This window comes from Megalops cyprinoides, chromosome 1 (genome assembly GCF_013368585.1).
Source record: "Megalops cyprinoides isolate fMegCyp1 chromosome 1, fMegCyp1.pri, whole genome shotgun sequence".
Lineage (NCBI taxonomy): Eukaryota > Metazoa > Chordata > Actinopteri > Elopiformes > Megalopidae > Megalops > Megalops cyprinoides.
The window spans coordinates 16482850-16501534 of record NC_050583.1 but is presented as its reverse complement, the minus strand read 5'-3'; the positions used below and the strand labels follow the sequence as shown (position 1 = coordinate 16501534).

General features: G+C 48.7%; 1 protein-coding gene across 6 annotated transcripts in view; it reads left to right on the top strand.

Moving 5' to 3' along the window:
- Window positions 1-18445, top strand: part of myh10 (myosin, heavy chain 10, non-muscle) — a 73935-nt gene extending 55490 nt beyond the window's left edge. For all 6 annotated transcript variants that reach the window (XM_036529972.1, XM_036529964.1, XM_036529956.1 and 3 more), the window contains 26 exons: window positions 2228-2421; window positions 3012-3133; window positions 3525-3594; window positions 3792-3952; window positions 4596-4704; window positions 4830-4961; window positions 5279-5485; window positions 5599-5736; window positions 5850-5973; window positions 6099-6270; window positions 9062-9274; window positions 9656-9800; window positions 10029-10235; window positions 10635-10739; window positions 11801-11953; window positions 12525-12773; window positions 13105-13317; window positions 13569-13781; window positions 13877-14038; window positions 14177-14305; window positions 14419-14507; window positions 14631-14754; window positions 14995-15203; window positions 15846-15954; window positions 16085-16257; window positions 16434-18445. In XM_036529972.1, the coding sequence (XP_036385865.1) occupies window positions 2228-2421; window positions 3012-3133; window positions 3525-3594; window positions 3792-3952; window positions 4596-4704; window positions 4830-4961; window positions 5279-5485; window positions 5599-5736; window positions 5850-5973; window positions 6099-6270; window positions 9062-9274; window positions 9656-9800; window positions 10029-10235; window positions 10635-10739; window positions 11801-11953; window positions 12525-12773; window positions 13105-13317; window positions 13569-13781; window positions 13877-14038; window positions 14177-14305; window positions 14419-14507; window positions 14631-14754; window positions 14995-15203; window positions 15846-15954; window positions 16085-16257; window positions 16434-16578 (4067 nt within the window). In that variant the 3' untranslated portion in view covers window positions 16579-18445. The remainder of the gene's footprint in view (window positions 1-2227; window positions 2422-3011; window positions 3134-3524; window positions 3595-3791; window positions 3953-4595; window positions 4705-4829; window positions 4962-5278; window positions 5486-5598; window positions 5737-5849; window positions 5974-6098; window positions 6271-9061; window positions 9275-9655; window positions 9801-10028; window positions 10236-10634; window positions 10740-11800; window positions 11954-12524; window positions 12774-13104; window positions 13318-13568; window positions 13782-13876; window positions 14039-14176; window positions 14306-14418; window positions 14508-14630; window positions 14755-14994; window positions 15204-15845; window positions 15955-16084; window positions 16258-16433) is intronic.
- Window positions 18446-18685: the final 240 nt, after the last annotated feature.

Here is an 18685-nt window from a genome sequence, read left to right as displayed (position 1 = left end):
TCCCAGTTCCAGTATGTTACTGGAACACAGGGAAGGAGACTGCATGTTGAGGACAGCATGAAGCAAGTTTTATAAAGCACTGTTTTCTTCATGGTGAAATCCACAGTTGTATCAGTTGTTCCATTAGTGAGAACAGTAGTGAGAAAGACTTGTGTTGCTGGTTGAACAATGTGACAGTCCATTTAGAGGGTGCTGATATGTGGCTGAGATATGTGGCATCTCTGTGGTGTGAGGCGTTAATGAGTGCACTCACTTTCACATGCTTTCTTGATTGCTTGAAATATCATCTGGTCAATCTGGTTACTGGTCACTGGTCACACTGTAACTGATATGAGTAATGAAGCCTCATTCGTAGCAACCCTGCCCTTTCAAGAAGGGTCGTCTTTGTGTTTATTCCCAAAGTATGCCTTTGTATATTTGTTTTGGTCTTTGATTTGCCCGCTTCTGTGGAAACACACATTTATATGTAATCTAGCATTTTTTTTATAAATTACAGAAACTTTTAAGCCAAAAGAAAATTTTTGAAAAAAATATCTTCGCTTCATTTGGAAATATAATTATAAGAACCACATCAAAACTACATTACATAGTTTGCCAATGGATTGCCTGACCAAATGAAAGATTGCTGAAAGGAAGGGTGTATAATTGATGTATAATTGGAGTGTTGAAGGCCTGCTTCAGAGAGCAACTAGCATCAGGTCCTGCCCCTCATTGCCAAAACTGGAAACCCCAGCCAACTATTCGAGAGTAATATTTAAAAACACGGGTCGGATCTCTATAATGTCCCTTAAGTCCTTAATTTCTTGAGGTTTTATTGCCATTGTTCTTTCTTTGCTTTGTTTTGTTTGCTCTGAAGAAAAGCATGCAGATTTGGCAGGGTCTGAGGAATGAACACAGCACTATTGTGTTTTTTTATTATTATTCTCCGCAAGGCCCAGACTCCTCCACAATCCAGCGAATAAATAACCCTCTGCCACCAGAGGCATTCCAGCACTGCTACACTGCCTTCTGGGTCACCATAAAGCATCTGTAGTGACCAAGATATTTTTATATCTTGGTGCTTTTGGTTTAATAACCATAAAACACTTTTGCTAATGTACAGTGGATATTTTAATTCTTGGCTGGTTTTGGTGAAGTATTTTGAGAAGTTTTAACATTTTTAAAGTAATAAATTTTTCTTTTTTTGAGAATTAAAAAAATTTATTGTAAAATACAAACATATTGTTTAGACCTTTCAAACAAGAGAAATACAGTTATTAGGTTGAGAATGGTGTAAGAGTATCTGTATTTACCACTATTACTAACAGTACGTTTTCTGAAGGAAGGCAGACATCAATAATATAAAGACCCGTTCCTGTGCTCCTGTGTTTGTTGGCTATTTCTGTGAGAACCAGACTCATTCACTGCATTGGCTGAATTGAATGATTCATCAGTTCTCTACTTGTACCTTCTAATACACTGTATTCCATTATTAATCACCCCTTGTATTCATCTGAAAAGGATTGAGCAGGCATTTTTCTTCCCATGCAATGGCTGCGGGCCCAGTCAGGGTAGGCTATTGTGCAAATAATTTCCCTGATTACCAGGTTTCCGTTCCTTAAGGCCAGCTATGGGTGCTGGTTTTGAGCGTTCCCTGCAGAAATACCACAACAAATGCAAGGTATACCTACATGGGAACTGACTTAAAGGACATTATATAGATCTGCTTCAGTGAAGGATGCCCGATTTGGCTTGCGCAAACAAAATGAGGGATGGTTCCGTAAAATCAATTTGACTGCATTTTGCAAGATGCTGTGAAGGCAAGCGTTGTTACTTCAGGGCATCTGGTGAAAAAAAAAAAAAAAAAAAAATCAATGCTTGCGCCTGGCCACGTAGTTAAGTCTGGATTTATTTTTTGGTTAGACTTGGTTTTTATTTGTTTGTTACATATTTTTTTTATTTCTGTTTTCCTTCGCTTTTTGTGCTTATGTAGTGTTAGGCCGCTCACCCCGCCCCGCCCTGCCCCGCCCCCCTGCCCTGCCCTGGCCATGCCCACCCAGGCCATGCCCACCCAAGCCACTCGGGCTGTCAGTCATGTAGTGTAGGTGTCACGTGTAGACGTCGTCATCCATCCTGTCCATACCTCCAGCCGCTGCTCCTCGCTGCTCTGTGTGCCGTCCCCCCAGGGAGCGTATCTGCCCCTCTAACCGCCTCTCTCTTCTCCCCTTCCCCTTGTTACCCCCGGCAGTGGACCGCATCGTCGGCCTGGACCAGGTGGCCGGGATGAACGAGACCACCTTCGGGGCCACGTACAAGACCAAGAAGGGCATGTTCCGCACCGTGGGGCAGCTGTACAAGGAGTCCCTCACCAAGCTGATGGCCACGCTGAGGAACACCAACCCCAACTTTGTCCGCTGCATCATCCCCAACCACGAGAAGAGGGTGCGCGCCTCGAACCCGAACCGAACGCGACCTCCCGCTGACTCCCACCACCCACAGCTCAGGCTGAGCCTCCACCGCTGAAATAAGAACCTCCTTTGGAATGTCAAAGAAATACAAAGAGAGGGCTGCATGCGGGTTAACTCCATATATTTTTACTAGAACGCCAAATATATTAAGTTATGTTTCTTCCTTGCAACCAAAACAAATGTGAATGCACCAATTAGGTGGCTTCAAGATGAGTATGCGGAACAAAATATGTCAAGTAAGCATAATATATTAAGTAAGCAAACAGTATTTCCTTGCATGGAAGTCAGGACCCCCTTCTTAAATGAATCCCCAGTGTCAGCACTAGTGTGAATAATGTTACAGAGCAAAGTTGTGGATCCCCCAGGAGAATGGCAGCAAGATACCGGCCAACATATATTTTGAATGAGTATCCAGAATGACAAAACAAAAATGTGTGGCAGTTCTTTGGTATATTTATAAGCGTTTAACGTAAATACTGAAATGAAATGGCACAAACTTTGTGTAACAACACCAGTTACTATCCATCCCTATTGACTACGTACTCTCCCCTCTCACTCTGTCAGGCGGGTAAACTGGACCCCCACCTTGTTCTGGACCAGCTGAGGTGTAATGGTGTTCTGGAGGGCATCCGTATCTGCAGGCAGGGCTTCCCTAACCGCATCGTCTTCCAGGAGTTCCGGCAGAGGTATTCGCACATTTTCTCCCTCACTCTACCGGTTGCTGTAGTGGCCACCACGCCTGTGTGGGACCTCTCAGTGCATTCATGAATTTTGAATGCTTTGGGTTCTTTCAAGGACAAAATGGATGTCACATTCTGCTATCATAAGCATAACCCTTTCAAGTGATATTTGAAAATGAGTGAAAACGTATTTTATAAAGTTTTACTGCCTTGTGCATTATTTTTGATATGCTTATTCTGCAAGGAGCATTCATCAGTGAGAGCTTGGATAATCTGAGGCTCCTTACATCTTCATACACTTCAGTAGATATTACTCCAGTAAATATTTGACTCCTGTTAAAACAAAAACTCCACTAACAGAAGGCCTACATTTTCTGCTTTAATCTCCTATTCACAGATATGAGATCCTCACTCCTAATGCAATCCCCAAGGGCTTCATGGATGGCAAGCAGGCCTGTGAGAGGATGGTAATTGTCCATTTGTCATTTATACATTGCATTTTCTTTATCATGTGTCATTGTAAGCCTAGGTGATGTACCGATACGATTTTATTGGTGGTATGGTTTCAACAAACCGCTTCTATCCTGTTGATACAGTCACCACCCTGGTGACATCCTGCTGACCTTTCCTTTTTCCTGCTTACTGCTTCATTGTCAACCTAAAGATCCGCGCCTTGGAGCTGGACCCCAACCTGTTCCGGATCGGACAGAGCAAGATCTTCTTCCGCGCCGGGGTCCTGGCACACCTGGAGGAGGAGCGAGACCTGAAGATCACCGACATCATCATCTACTTTCAGGCTGTGTGCCGAGGCTACCTGGCCCGCAAGTGAGTCCCGCGACCCCCCAGTATCCCGGCTGAGTCATTCATGCTCCGGAAGCATGTTCTTTCTCAAAACAGCAGTTGTGTCATTCCTGTGGAAATCATATGGACAAGCTCAGGTTACACGAGCTAATCTGTTTCCCAGGGCAGACCCCACAGAAATCCGATCTGGGAATGATCTAAATTTACCTTGTGCTTTGATTCATCCACAGTGTAATTAAAACTAATTGTTGTACAGGCCCACAGCCTGTACTCATGTACTCTTTAACTTATTTGTGCAGCAGCTGTTAACTTATTGTACAGTATCTGATCAATTTTTTTTTTTGTCTCATTCATTCCATCCTTACTCCATTCCACGTGTCCTGCACTACTGCGAGTGGCATTTGTTTTTGTCACCTTGACATTGTATGAAAGCACCATGAGAGACATTGGAACTGGAGTCAAATTCCTCCTATGTGTAAAAGCATTCTGGTTCTGGTTCTGGTTCTGGTTCTGGTTCTGATTCTGATTCTGATTCTGATTCTGATTCTGATTCTGATTCTGATTCTGGTTCTGGTTCTGGTTCTGGTTCTGGTTCTGGTTCTGGTTCTGATTCTGATTCTGATTATTACGCCTGTCTGACTGCGTGGCCTCCTGCGTCCGTCCCCAGGGCCTTTGCTAAGAAGCAGCAGCAGCTCAGCGCCCTGAAGGTGCTGCAGAGGAACTGCGCCGCGTACCTGAAGCTGCGGCACTGGCAGTGGTGGCGGCTCTTCACCAAGGTGGGCGTGTGTCCTCTAGGGGGGCGCCTGTGTGCAGCCATCGCAGTTCTGCTATCTGGACGTGGCCGTTTCACCCGAGGTCTCCCCCGCTGCCGCTGACTCTCAGGCCGGTGTCTGTTGCACAGGTGAAGCCGCTGCTCCAGGTGACACGCCAGGAGGAGGAGATGCAGGCCAAGGACGAGGAGCTGATCAAGGTGAAGGAGAAGCAGAGCAAGGTGGAGAGTGAGCTGGTGGAGATGGAGAGGAAGCACCAGCAGGTGAGTCTGGAATGACTTTGCTAAGTGGATTGAAACCTGAAAGCCCTGTACCTGTGAATGTAGAAGCCATTAGCAAATATGAGCCAAACAAAACTTAACAAAACTGATACAAGCTTATTTCTATTTATACATATGTGTGTGTGTATATACATATATATATATATTACTTATGTATGTAAAAATAGCTATATTTCATGATTTCTACATCCTTATTGGATTTTTTTATTTAATGCCCTATTCTTGAGTCTGTTCAATAGATGAGGGTAGAAGTTGCTGTTGTAAAGCTGCTATGTTGGGGTTCATGCACGTGTCCGTAGCTCCTGGAGGAGAAGAACATCCTGGCGGAGCAGCTGCAGGCGGAGACGGAGCTGTTCGCCGAGGCGGAGGAGATGCGCGCCCGCCTGGCCGCCAAGAAGCAGGAGCTGGAGGAGATCCTGCACGACCTGGAGTCCCGCGTGGAGGAGGAGGAGGAGCGCAACCAGAGCATGCAGAACGAGAAGAAGAAGATGCAGGCGCACATCCAGGTGAGGCAGCCATCTTCACCGCCCCCCCCCGCCTCACATGCACAACGCCCTGCTGGTAACATTGAGAGGTGAGGTGGCCTCCGGGTTCAGACCGTCTGGCTGTGCTCCCGCAGGACCTGGAGGAGCAGCTGGACGAGGAGGAGGCGGCCAGGCAGAAGCTGCAGCTGGACAAGGTGACGGCCGAGGCCAAGATCAAAAAGATGGAAGAGGACATCCTGCTTCTGGAAGACCAGAACTCCAAATTCATTAAGGTTGGTGTTAGGAGAGGTGGCTTGGGAGGGAGCCTTCACAATCTATATGAGAGGGGCCTTCCCGGACACGATCGGCAAAGGTTTTAGCAACATCCTTCCTTTGACCCTTCCAGGAGAAGAAGCTCCTGGAGGACCGAATCAGTGAGATGACCTCACTGCTCACTGAGGAAGAAGAGAAAGCCAAGAACCTGGGCAAGGTGAAGAACAAGCAGGAGATGATGATGGTGGACCTGGAAGGTAAGGGGCCTCTTTAACCTAAAAATGAGTCATCTCAGAGATACTTGCCTTCACATCTTGGCCTTATTGTTAGTAAGTGAACTCAGCATGTGGGGCTGACGTTCAGCTGGTTGTCTGTACCTCAGAGCGGCTGAAGAAGGAGGAGAAGACGCGGCAGGAGCTGGAGAAGGCCAAGAGGAAGCTGGACGGGGAGACCACTGACCTACAGGACCAGATCGCCGAGCTGCAGGCCCAGATAGAGGAGCTCAAGATCCAGCTGGCCAAGAAGGAGGAGGAGCTTCAGGCCTCACTGGCCAGGTGAGATAGGCAGTCACATGGTCATATGACACTCACTGCTCCCCCCCCCCCCGTAGAGATGTTCGGGGCCCAAGTAAGATGTTGAACAGCTTGAGCTCAAGCCTAAACGTGGGTATGATTTTTATTAGAAGTCGCTACACAATCCACCTGTTCAGTGCATCACATTCCATTCATTTAGCAGATGCTCTTACTCAGAGCCACTTCCAGCACATAAGAACTGAAGTGTGTCCATTGAATTTGAATGAACAATAGTGTCAGTCCAGGCTAACAAAACTCCTAGCCCAATAACTTGTTGTTAACTTCTGCTAACCTGACTAGACAGCTTAGAAACTAAGGGGGGGCCAAGTGAACACACTACCATACATCACAGTCACTAGGTCACAGAATCCAGAACACGTCGCAATACTGCATGTAAAATAAACAGCAAGTGATGTTTGTAAGTGTCTGTTGTAGTGCTGGGGTTTCTGTCTTTAGTATATGGTCTGTCATCTCAAAGACATGTCTCAGTATACATTAAAAGAGGGTGGCAATGCTATCGTTCTAAGCTTTGCTGCTTATTTTACACGAAAGAGGAGCCATTAGGCTGTGGCTGGTAGGGTTTTCAGCTGTCTGTCAGTTCTGAGGAAGACTGGGTAAAAGCTTTGTCCAGGCACATATCAACCCTGGAACCATGCATACCTTTCCCCAATACAGTCTGTCACGCATGTGGTGGAGGTGGTAAACCTTAGTCCCAAGTGAGAGATCTTCCTCTTGGAAGTCATCTAGATTCAGGCTCTGGCTCCATCTGTGCTCACGGTCCCCAGAGATAAGTTCACCTGTTGCAGAGCTTTTCTGCACCACTGTCGGCATCTGCTAAAGGCAGTGATCTTAACGCTGTGGAAATATTCACTGAAGTCATGGTTGTTCTCCATAAACGCGGCTTTGAAACGCAGCTCGCATACAGATTAGACTGCCGGGCTGCGGAGGGCATTAAAATGAAGGTGAATTCAACTCCTGGTGTTGGACCCTGGAGTGTAACATTTTGTTAGTGTGAGGTGGGGGTCAATGAAGTAGATCAGTATGTTTTGCTTGTGATAATTATCATTCCCTGTAGCAGTTACCTTTTATAGCATTGTCACGCAGTTCAGTCTGGTTTTAATTCATCCCCTGGCATCTGTCCTTTGGGTACCTGCCTTTGATATGAGATAAGAATTTGGATTGGAGCTCAACTAGTTTGCATTGGTAATCTCGCCGCTGGAACGCTGTAAATGCTTCTCATTCTTCGTAGCGTTCGGTCATTACCGGGTCTTGTTAAGGCTTCTGTGCGGGCTGTTTGTTTAGAAGACCTAACCGCGCAGGAATGCATCCCGAAACCTGGCTTGCGTTTAATCCGCCCCTGTTCCGAGCCGCAGCGAGCGCGCAGCCTCTCTGTGGTCATCTCCATTACGCTTCCCCCGTCAGAGGAGCACGAAGGCAGGCAACACGGGTTTATCCTCCGTGTTTGTAACACTGCCACCTTGTGCTCAGTGCTGGATTAAGTTGCATTCTTTTTTAATTTTTTATTTTTTTAACTTCCACTGGGAGTGTCCCTCTAAAGTAAACAGTCATTGTGAAGAAAGTAAGAATGTACTTATGCTTACACAAAAAATGTTTTCTATATGGGAAAAGACAAAGTTGAGGTAAATTGAGTGGCCCTCTCTCTAATGCTGTGTCACCTCCACTAACATTTACTATGGTCTAGGAAGTCTTTTGTTTCCAGTGGCAGTATTCCAATAATCCTGACATGGTATTGTACCCACTATGACTATTCTCCTAATATTAACAGTGATTAGTGGGTAATGGTAATTGTTAGCAGTTACAGTATGACTCTGTCCTTGGAGTGTGTGAGTGTGTGTGGCAAGGGGTAGCTGTGTTCTGTTAATGGAACGGGTTGGGTGTTTTTTTCCCTTTTGTGTTTGTGTGTCTGTGTTTGTGTGTGTGTGTGTGTCTCTGTGTCCGTGTGTCTCTGTGTGTGTGTGTGTGTGTGTGTCTCTGTGTCCGTGTGTCTGTGTGTGTGTGTGTGTGTGTGTGTGTGTGTGTATGTGTCTGTCTGTGTGTGTCTCTGTGTCTGTGTGTGTGTGTGTGTGTGTGTCTCTGTGTGTCTCTGTCTCTGTCTCTGTGTCTGTCTCTGTCTCTGTGTCTGTGTCTGTCTGTCTGTGTGTCTCTGTGTGTGTGTGTCTGTGTCTGTGTGTGTCTCTGTGTCTGTCTGTCTGTGTGTCTCTGTGTGTGTGTGTCTGTGTCTGTGTGTGTCTCTGTGTCTGTGTCTGTGTGTGTGTGTGTCTCTGTGTGTCTCTGTCTCTGTGTCTGTCTCTGTGTCTGTGTCTGTCTGTCTGTGTGTCTCTGTGTGTGTGTGTCTGTGTGGCTCTGTGTCTGTGTGTGTGTGTGTGTCTGTGTGTGTCTCTGTGTCTGTGTGTGTGTGTGTCTCTGTCTCTGTGTCTGTCTCTGTCTCTGTGTCTGTGTCTGTCTGTCTGTGTGTCTCTGTCTGTGTGTCTCTGTGTGTGTGTGTCTGTGTGTGTCTGTGTGTGTCTGTGTGTGTCTGTGTGTGTGTGTGTGTCTCTGTGTGTCTCTGTGTCTCTGTGTCTGTGTGTCTGTGTGTCTCTGTGTGTGTGTGTGTCTGTGTGTGTCTCTGTGTCTGTGTGGCTCTGTGTCTGTGTGTGTGTCTGTGTCTGTGCGTCTGTGTGGCTCTGTGTCTGTGTGTGTCTCTGTGTCTGTGTGTCTGTGTCTGTGTGTCTCTGTGTGTCTGTGTCTGCGTCTCTGCGTGTGCGTGTATCAGGGGTGATGAGGAGGTGGCCCAGAAGAACAACGCTCTGAAGCAGGTGCGGGAGCTGCAGGCCCAGCTGGCCGAGCTGCAGGAGGACCTGGAGTCGGAGAAGGCGGCCAGGAACAAGGCGGAGAAGCTGAAGAGGGACCTGAGCGAGGAGCTGGAGGCCCTGAAGACGGAGCTGGAGGACACGCTGGACACCACCGCGGCCCAGCAGGAGCTCAGGTACTCCAGAGAGCTCAGGCTCTCTCTCCCCAGTGTGCCTTTAGTCCATATCCAAGCTTTTTCATTAATGGTGGTTGAGGAGGTATGAAATGAGCCGTCCATTACACTACATTACGTTACAGTACGTTAGATTCATTTAGCGGATGCTCTTATCCAGAACGACTTCCATCCAGTTAGTTTTTCTTTTTCTTCTCCTCCGTGTGGAAAGCTTTGTTAAGCTATTATGGACTAATAGGCTAGTGCGCACTTATATAGAGTCGCCTGATTCAGCTAAGTTCACTCCCACGCTTTCCCCACTCTGACTACGGCCACTTGGTATTGAGGTCATGTGAACCCCTCCGCTGATGTCTCTTCCCCCCTCCACCCCGGCTCCACTCCCAGGACCAAGCGTGAGCAGGAGGTGGCAGAGCTCAAGAAGGCCATCGACGAGGAGACCAAGAACCACGAATCTCAGATCCAGGAGATGAGGCAGAGACACTCCACGGCCCTGGAGGAGCTGTCTGAACAGCTGGAGCAGGCCAAGAGGGTGAGTCCCCCAGCCTCCGGGCAAGCCACTCACACCTGAGTAGGTTCTGTGGTCATTAAGAAAACAACCCATCAGGCTGTACTTAATCCAGCTGTCATTACGGTGTCTAAATAGCAAATACCAAGGTCAGTTTTTCTCACACCTTCTTTAAACCTGACATTCTGAGTAACATTGGTTCATAACCATGGTTGCTAAGCCTGACCCTGACACCTGTGCACACATGCACAGTTCAAGTCCAACCTGGAGAAGAACAAGCAGACCCTGGAGAGTGACAACAAGGAGCTGGCGACCGAGGTGAAGGGCCTGCAGCAGGCCAAGGCCGAGTCGGAGCACAAGAGGAAGAAGCTGGAGGCCCAGCTGCAGGAGTTCATGGCCCGGGTCACCGAGGGGGAGAGGTCCAAGAGCGAGCTGGCCGACCGCACCCACAAGCTGCAGGTCAGAGTCCCCGCCGTCTGGCCTCGCTGTGGCCCTTCCACTTTTGTTCCGCCATACCGATGAGAGTCACCAGGAAACTGGAATTCGCAGATGCGGTTTAAGACCCATTAGAAGATGCTGTTGTTGTGGATATGTTCTAAATTTGCGCACAAAGATTTTTAGGTATTGTGTGAGCTTCCGTTACTCAGATCGCCCTTTGTTGAACTCCTCTGATGTGGAGCTCAAATGTGTCAGTTTGAGTTTCATGACACAGAGGGGCGGAGCCGAGTGAACCAGGACGAGCTCGGGCCCTCGTGGGGCCGCAGCGTCCCGCTCGAGTTCCCTCTCTGCTCGCTGCGGGTGTCGGAACGGGGTCAGGGTCGGTGACACTGTTCTCTCACTCTGTCTGGATCCTGGCAGACGGAGCTGGACAATGTCTCCACGCTGCTGGAGGATGCAGAGAAGAAGGGAATCAAACTGGCCAAGGATGCAGCCAGCCTGGAGAGCCAGCTCCAGGACACGCAGGTGAGCCACTCGGCATTCTGCACAGGAGGAGACCACGGTGTGATGGGCCCCACATTTAAAAGAAACACGTGTCTTTTTGAAATGAATTTTGACTTTGTCAGTTTGTGGCATGACAGGTGCACTGACCTTCACATTTCAGTGGAATGTTCATTAAGAATGTGACATTCACGTTGACCTCATTTTCAGCAAACTGAGATGGGTTTTCAGTTCTGAAGTTTATCAGCAGATTGTTTATCAGCAGATTATAATATTATTGATGTGCTTGTATGTCACAGTGACTAAATATAGTGAACTGAAAAATATGCAAGTGGAAATAAAAAGGGTTTTCCCATAAATGCACATGGTGTTCCGACATAGCTGGCTAGATTGTGTTAGATTCCCAGTAACAATTGTGAGTATTTCAGGAAGCTTGACGAATGTTCAGTTCAGTAAACTGAGTCTGCCTCAGCAGTAAGGTCAGGGTTGGGGTTAGGTAAGATTGTCTTTGCTGCTCAGGTGGGGAATCCGGGGTTATGAGTTAGAGGGGGAAAAGTGAGTGATTGTGAAGGAGAAACAGTGCTTTATATGGCCGTGTTGTATCTGAACTCGGGGTCTTGGATGGACAAAAGTTTGCAGCTGGCATTGTTAAAAACCGTTGCTGCAGTTCATTTCCTTTTCCTGTTGTAGTGAATCAGTATCTTGTAGAGAACAAGAATTCCCCATCCACTTATGTTTGCAGCACTCTGCAGGAAAACAAACTGTGTTTTGTCAAGCGATAGTTTCTGGCAGCACAAAGATCCTTTAGTTATTCAGTTACAATACTGCATTCCATTTGAATTGATTTTACTTGTCAAGAATGGTGTCTTTGAAGTGAATGGAAGATTTATTTTCAGTTAAAGAAATTTTAAAAATTCTCCTGCCTTTCCAGTTGCATTTCTCCACCAGGGCATCTTGCCCCACACTAAACTACTGACAGCAGGCAGCGGTGCGTTAGAGATGTACTAGAGTACCAGAGCGACTGTGAGTGGGGTGTGGAGGCGTGACTGTGCCCCTGTGTGGGATTGGGGGGGTCGCGTTCGCAGGAGCTGCTGCAGGAGGAGACCCGTCAGAAGCTGAACCTGAGCAGCCGCATCCGGCAGCTGGAGGAGGAGAAGAACGCCCTGCAGGAGCAGCAGGAGGAGGAGGAGGAGGCGCGCAGGAACCTGGAGAAGCAGCTGGCCACCCTGCAGGCCCAGGTGAGGAGCTTCCCGGCGCATCCTGGACCCTCCAGAAAGGGGGGCGGCCTCGGTCCTCTCCAGCGGCACGCCATCTGTTCAGATGCACGCCAGCGTTTGTAAATTGCTCTGGCTGGAAAAGAGTGTTTAAGACTGCAGAAACATCTGTGCGCACACACACCGCCGGCGGCTCTAGCTGCAAGAGCAGTCGGTAATGATCGGGCTGTAATTATAATCTCTGCTAGAATCACGGAAGTGAATTAAGTGAGCAGAATGCCCCGTATGTCACAAAGGGTGGCTGCTGAACGGGGCGGCAGTGTAGCATAGTGGTAAGGAGCAGGGCTTGTAACCAAAAAGTTGCCGGCTCGATCCCCCGCTGTGCCACTGCTGCTGTACCCTTAGGTAAAGTACTTAACCCAGAATTGCCTCAGTAAATATCCAGCTGTACAAATGGAAAAGGAAAAAGATTGTAACCTATGTACATCACTCTGGATAAGAGCTTGTGCTAAACGACAATAATGTAATGTAATGTAATGTAATGTAATGAGAGGTGCGTGGCAGCCACTCATTAGCCTGTTCTCCGTGCCCTCAGCTGGTGGACACCAAGAAGAAGCTGGAGGATGACGTGGGGACGATGGAGGGGCTGGAGGAGGTCAAGAAGAAGCTGCAAAAGGACGTGGAGAGCACCACCCAGAGGCTGGAGGAGAAGGCCCTGGCCTTCGACAAGATGGAGAAGACCAAGAACCGCCTGCAGCAGGAGCTGGACGACCTGATGGTGGATCTGGACCATCAGAGGCAGATTGTCTCCAACCTGGAGAAGAAGCAGAAGAAGTTTGACCAGGTACTGTGCTCTCTCTAGCAGGCTGTATAGAGTGTAGCAGTATCAGTGATGGGAATAAATCAAGAAAACAGTTATAATTGCATGGAAAAATGTGTCACAATTTGTAGAGGAATCTGAGACTCTGAAGTCTGTGGACTCTTCTCTCAGGCTATTTGGCTGAGTCCAGCATCTACCACTGTTGCCATCACTATACTTCATGCTCTTGACAGAGGGATAGGGAAACCCATCAATTGTGTAAATGTGAAATGCCAGTGGCTGCAGTTAGTGCTTCCAGTCAGTGTTAGTGAGTGTATGAGTGAATGAAGAGCCTCTCCTTGTTGCTGTGTGGCAGATGCTGGCGGAGGAGAAGAACATCTCTGCGCGCTACGCGGAGGAGCGAGACCGGGCGGAGGCGGAGGCCCGGGAGAAGGAGACCAAGGCCCTGTCCATGGCCCGCGCCCTGGACGAGGCCCTGGAGGCCAAAGAGGAGTTCGAGAGGCTCAACAAGCAGCTGCGCGCCGAGATGGAGGACCTGATGAGCTCGAAGGACGACGTGGGGAAGAACGTGAGTGCTCCTCTTGGAAAGGCTTTGTTCCGTCAGCCCGATTTCTGCATTGATGCGTTTGCAAAACGAGATGCACAAACGCAGTGAGCGCACGCATTGGTGTCCATGACGCCGGTGCACATGGAAGTGTTTCTGAGAGCTGAGTCTCCATGTTAAGACTGCGAGAGCAGAAGCAGAGAGTTTTTGGGAGGAAGGTGTTGAGGCTTTGGGAGGAAGGTGTTGAGCGCAGTGAGGTGTGTTCACCCGCGCAGGTGCACGAGCTGGAGAAGTCCAAGCGCACCCTGGAGCAGCAGGTGGAGGAGATGCGCACCCAGCTGGAGGAGCTGGAGGACGAGCTGCAGGCCACGGAGGACGCCAAGCTCAGGCTGGAGGTCAACATGCAGGCCATGAAGGCCCAGTTCGACAGGGACCTGCAGGCCCGCGACGAGCAGAACGAGGAGAAGAAGAGGATGCTGGTCAAGCAGGTACAGGCCGCATCGGCCCGGGCCCCTCGCCGCCCGTTTGTGTTAACACTGTCCCAGCCGCCCTCCGTAACGTGTCCCCTCTGCCCCCTCCTCAGGTGAGGGAGATGGAGGCGGAGCTCGAGGACGAGCGTAAGCAGCGAGCCCTGGCCGTGGCCGCTAAGAAGAAGATGGAGATGGACCTCAAAGACCTGGAGGCCCAGATCGAGGCGGCCAACAAGGCCCGCGACGAAGCCATCAAACAGCTGCGCAAGCTCCAGGTAAGGCCGCCGCCCTCCTGCACTCAGCACACGTGAAAGTGGACAGCACTACAGTCTGCTCCCTGTGCTTACTAAGAGAGAGATAAGAGCCAATGGCAAAAATCACTGGTTTAGTGAGGCTGCCTGTTGTGTCTTTAGGCCCAGATGAAGGACTACCAGCGGGAGCTGGAGGAGGCCCGCGCCTCCCGTGACGAGATCTTCACCCAGTCCAAGGAGAACGAGAAGAAGCTCAAGAGCCTGGAAGCCGAGATCCTCCAGCTGCAGGAGGTAAAGCGCCTGTCCAGATACGCGCCTGTCCAGATACGCGCCGTTAAAGCGCCGCGCGCGCCCGTGTGCCGGTGCTCCCGGGCGGCTCTGACCTCTCTGTGGCCTCCCTGCAGGACCTGGCGGCCTCCGAGCGGGCACGCCGCCACGCCGAGCAGGAACGCGATGAGCTGGCCGATGAGATCTCCAACAGCGCCTCGGGCAAGTGAGTGACCTCGGCCGACCTCAGCGCGGTCTGTCTGCTCCGGAGAGGATCGGAAGGCAGGAGGGGGCCGTTATCTGACCATTTGCGTGTGCGTCTGTCTGTGTGTCTCTGTGTGTGTGTCAGGTCAGCCCTGCTGGATGAGAAGCGGAGACTGGAGGCGCGCATCGCCCAGCTGGAAGAGGAGCTGGAGGAGGAGCAGAGCAACATGGAGCTCCTGAATGACCGCTTCCGGAAGACCACCATGCAGGTACGGCCAGGGAGGAGACAGAGCCTCTTCAGGCTCAAAACCGACGGACACTCACACGGACCGCACGCCAAAACAAACAGCTTACGCAAGCACAACAAAACTGGATCCTCCACTAAGGGACCACCATGTGTCCGCTGCTCTTTGAAGTAGCAGTTCTTCCTTTGCAGGCAGGTTGGGGGCACGCTACCTTAAGACCACCGCCACGCTTAAGCTCCTGTCCCTCCCCCCTCTCCCCCCCAGGTGGACACCCTGAACACGGAGCTGGCGGGCGAGCGCAGCGCCGCCCAGAAGAGCGAGAACGCCCGGCAGCAGCTGGAGCGCCAGAACAAGGAGCTGAAGGCCAAGCTGCAGGAGCTGGAGGGCTCCGTCAAGTCCAAGTTCAAGGCCACCATCACCGCCCTGGAGGCCAAGATCGCCCAGCTCGAGGAGCAGCTGGAGCAGGAAGCCAAGTCAGCACCGCCTCAATAACCACCTATAATAACTACAGCGCAAACCGCGTCCAAGTAAAATAAGGACTGAAGTAATGGAGGATCTGACTGATAATGTCTTTAACTGTAAACATCCGTTGTCCTTCTGGGACCACTATTGTTAACAGGCTACTGCTGGACCCACTTCTAGAGTCACTGTGCCTTATGCCTGTCATTAAACGCAGTAACACTTTACATTTTTACATTTACCCTAAATTTGCTTCTGTTCAGTTAAATTTAGCACTTTTCAATATAAAACACTATAGGAAAGGTGAGAAACAAATTTACAGCGAATTTATCATTTCAGTTTCTATGAAAATGGCTTCTGAAATGCGTAGCCCTCACAAAAAGTTTGACCAGGCAAAACTATCTGTAGTTCATTGGCTCCATCCTGTAGTTAATTCTGTAGTCCCAGAGCTGCAGTATGAAATGGTTCCCCAAACCTCTTCATAGGTGTAATTTGGTTTCTCTGGGCAACTGGGCAACTGTTAACATCAAGCCCTGATTACTATAGCACCTTTCATGAATGTCAGGTCTCCTCTTATGTCTAGCACTGACCTCAGGCAGAAGGTATTTCACTGCGCATTTTCCTACTGAAGCCATCGTTTGTCCTTTGGTTCCCAGGGAGAGAGCTGCCGCCAACAAGATAGTGCGGCGCACAGAGAAGAAGCTGAAGGAGGTGTTCATGCAGGTGGAGGATGAGCGTCGCCATGCCGACCAGTACAAAGAGCAGGTGAGGAGTTGCGCTCGACGGGTCCTCAGAATGTTTCATTGTGGTCCTGTCTGGAAATGCATACCAGAGCAGCGGCCAACACGGTGACCACAGATGTCTAAGCTTGCGGTGCTCCCCTTCTCTCGGTCAGATGGAGAAAGCCAACTCCAGGATGAAGCAGCTGAAGAGGCAGCTGGAGGAGGCGGAGGAGGAGGCCACCCGAGCCAACGCCTCCCGCAGGAAACTGCAGAGGGAGCTGGAGGACGCCACCGAGGCCAGCGAGGGGCTGAGCCGGGAGGTCAACACCCTGAAGAACCGCCTGAGGTACGGGAGCTCCGTCAGTACACACGCACACACAGAACACAGGCTAGAGCAAAACGCCGTCTCTCTGATGAACAACAGGCTGTCACCTTCCCCTTGAAACGGAGGGCTTCCTGTTTGAACAAAGCGGGCCACGGGTATGTTGAATGACTGACGTTGCACATCGTCGCCCCCTACAGGCGCGGAGGCCCCATCAGCTTCTCCTCCAGCCGCTCCGGCCGCCGCCAGCTCCAGATCGAGGGCGCCTCCCTCGAGCTGTCGGACGACGACGCGGACAGCAAGGCCAGCGACGTCAACGAGACGCAAGCCGCCCAGCCCGAGTAGAGGCCACACCCCTGAACCAGCCAGCCAGCCAGCCAGCATGCAACAGCGCCATCAGCCTCCCCTGTCCAAGACGCCAGCGCAGCAGGGAGACCCTCCCCCCAGCTCCTCCGAGGGGGAAACAACTCTGCCTTACTCTATACTGGCAAGCTGAAAGGCTGAGCAAAATCATTGATCTATATTGCGTCTTAATATAGCTCTAGCCTTGGAATAATGTACTCTGCTTAAGAAAAATATAGGTACAAGTGCATTTTACGTATGAACTGCGTGTGCGTGTACATGTATGTATGTATGTATGTATATATACACATGTATTGCACATGCACTCAAACAGAATAAAAGGAGTGATTCACTTTTTGTGCCCTCACAGATACACGATATAAAGCCATCTCCTAGCTAAGTAGGCCTAATAGCCCCTGTGCTTTCGACGAACGATAGTCCCATTCAAAGACAGGTTACTCGCAGGTGGATCCCTGGCCATTATTATTGCATGCGTCTCTGATGTACAGACCATTAAGCTTTCATTGCAAACACAACAAAAATAAGGCTTGCAACCGAGTTGTGTTTCAAACCTGTTCTGAAGCGGACTGGAAAATTCAAACTGTGAAAGAAAGAAAAAAATTACAAAAAAAAAAAAAAAAAAAAGATTCTGCAAAAGCATTTCTCAACACAGGAATAAATTACTGAAAAGTAATATTAGGAATCTTACTGAGGTATTCCATTTTTTTTTTGACTAATTAACACTTTTATATTGTTTCTGTCCAAGAGGAAAGAATTAGCATGCTTTTGGAATGTGGTTAGGGGAGTTCTAAATTGCTGGTGGTATTGCCATATGGACAGTAGCTATAAGCTGTGCTCCACTGAGGAATGCTATTTGTAGTAAGTGCGGCATCGGAAACTGGAACGTGTCCGACAGGCAAACATCAGCTCTCCACCCATGCCTTGGTGAACGGTCATATGCAGAATTTTTTTTTTTCTTCTTCTACAAAACCGCTGTGCCTCACAGCACTCCAACCCCCTACCCCCAAAAAAAGCATTGAAATACAGGTACGACATTTAGAAACCTTTTCCCCCCTTCTCTTCAACAGCACTCTGTAACAATAGTTGAAACACTTATTTGATGAATGAGTTTGAAAGGATTTCATCCACTCTCTCAAAGTGAGGGGGTTCATCTTGTGTGTTGGTTGCAAGTAAACCACCTTCTGATCTGATCACTGTAGTCTCAGCACCCCCCTGCTTCTCTAGCAGTGAGTAGAACCCCTCCTCCTTTCTTAGCCAGACCCCTTCCACTCATGTATTTTTTTTTTGCAAGGAGAGTTGCATCTCAAAGCTCAATACGAAGCCACTATAAGTCTAGCTGCGTGGGTATTCACATGCCAGAATCTGCATATCTGTCATTGCTATTAGCCTTTTTTTCTGTATTAAAGGTAATGTACAAAACTCAACTCATTTATTCTGTTAGTAATAAGATGTTTCTTTAAAAAGTGCCTTAGACACTACATAAGAAAGCATTAGCGAAAAGGTTTACATATATGTATTTATTAGACATGCATATATGTACTACTGGTATGTGCAAACCTAACATTGACAAAACAGGTTAAAAAAAAATACACAACTTTTTTTTATTTTATTTTGCTGTGCTTCATATCATACATTATGTACCTCTTTGGTTCTAGTGATCAGATAGATAGTATGTGGATATGAATCAGTGTTATTAACTGTATGAAATGTTGAGCCTTCTGTCCTTCGGACAGGAAGTTTTGTGATTTCATTTGGTTAAAAGCTTTAACATCCATGAGGTAGTTATATTATTGGACTGGCTGTTGACAACCAGGCATTCAACTACAAATATCTCCTTTTATTTCTTGTATACCTGTATTTCTAGACAATGATTTTTGTAAAAGAAAATAAACATTCATTATAGAAATTACTTGTGGATTTCATTTTTTAGAAACTTTGTGTGTATTCACCCCTTTTTTAAAGCAGTTAAATTTATGAAATTCAATAGATATACACTTCAACTTCAACTTCATAATTAGTGAATTGAACTTTATATTGGTTCAAGTCCAAACCATAACGGTGTGTTTCACATCCTGTCAAGCTGGCAAAG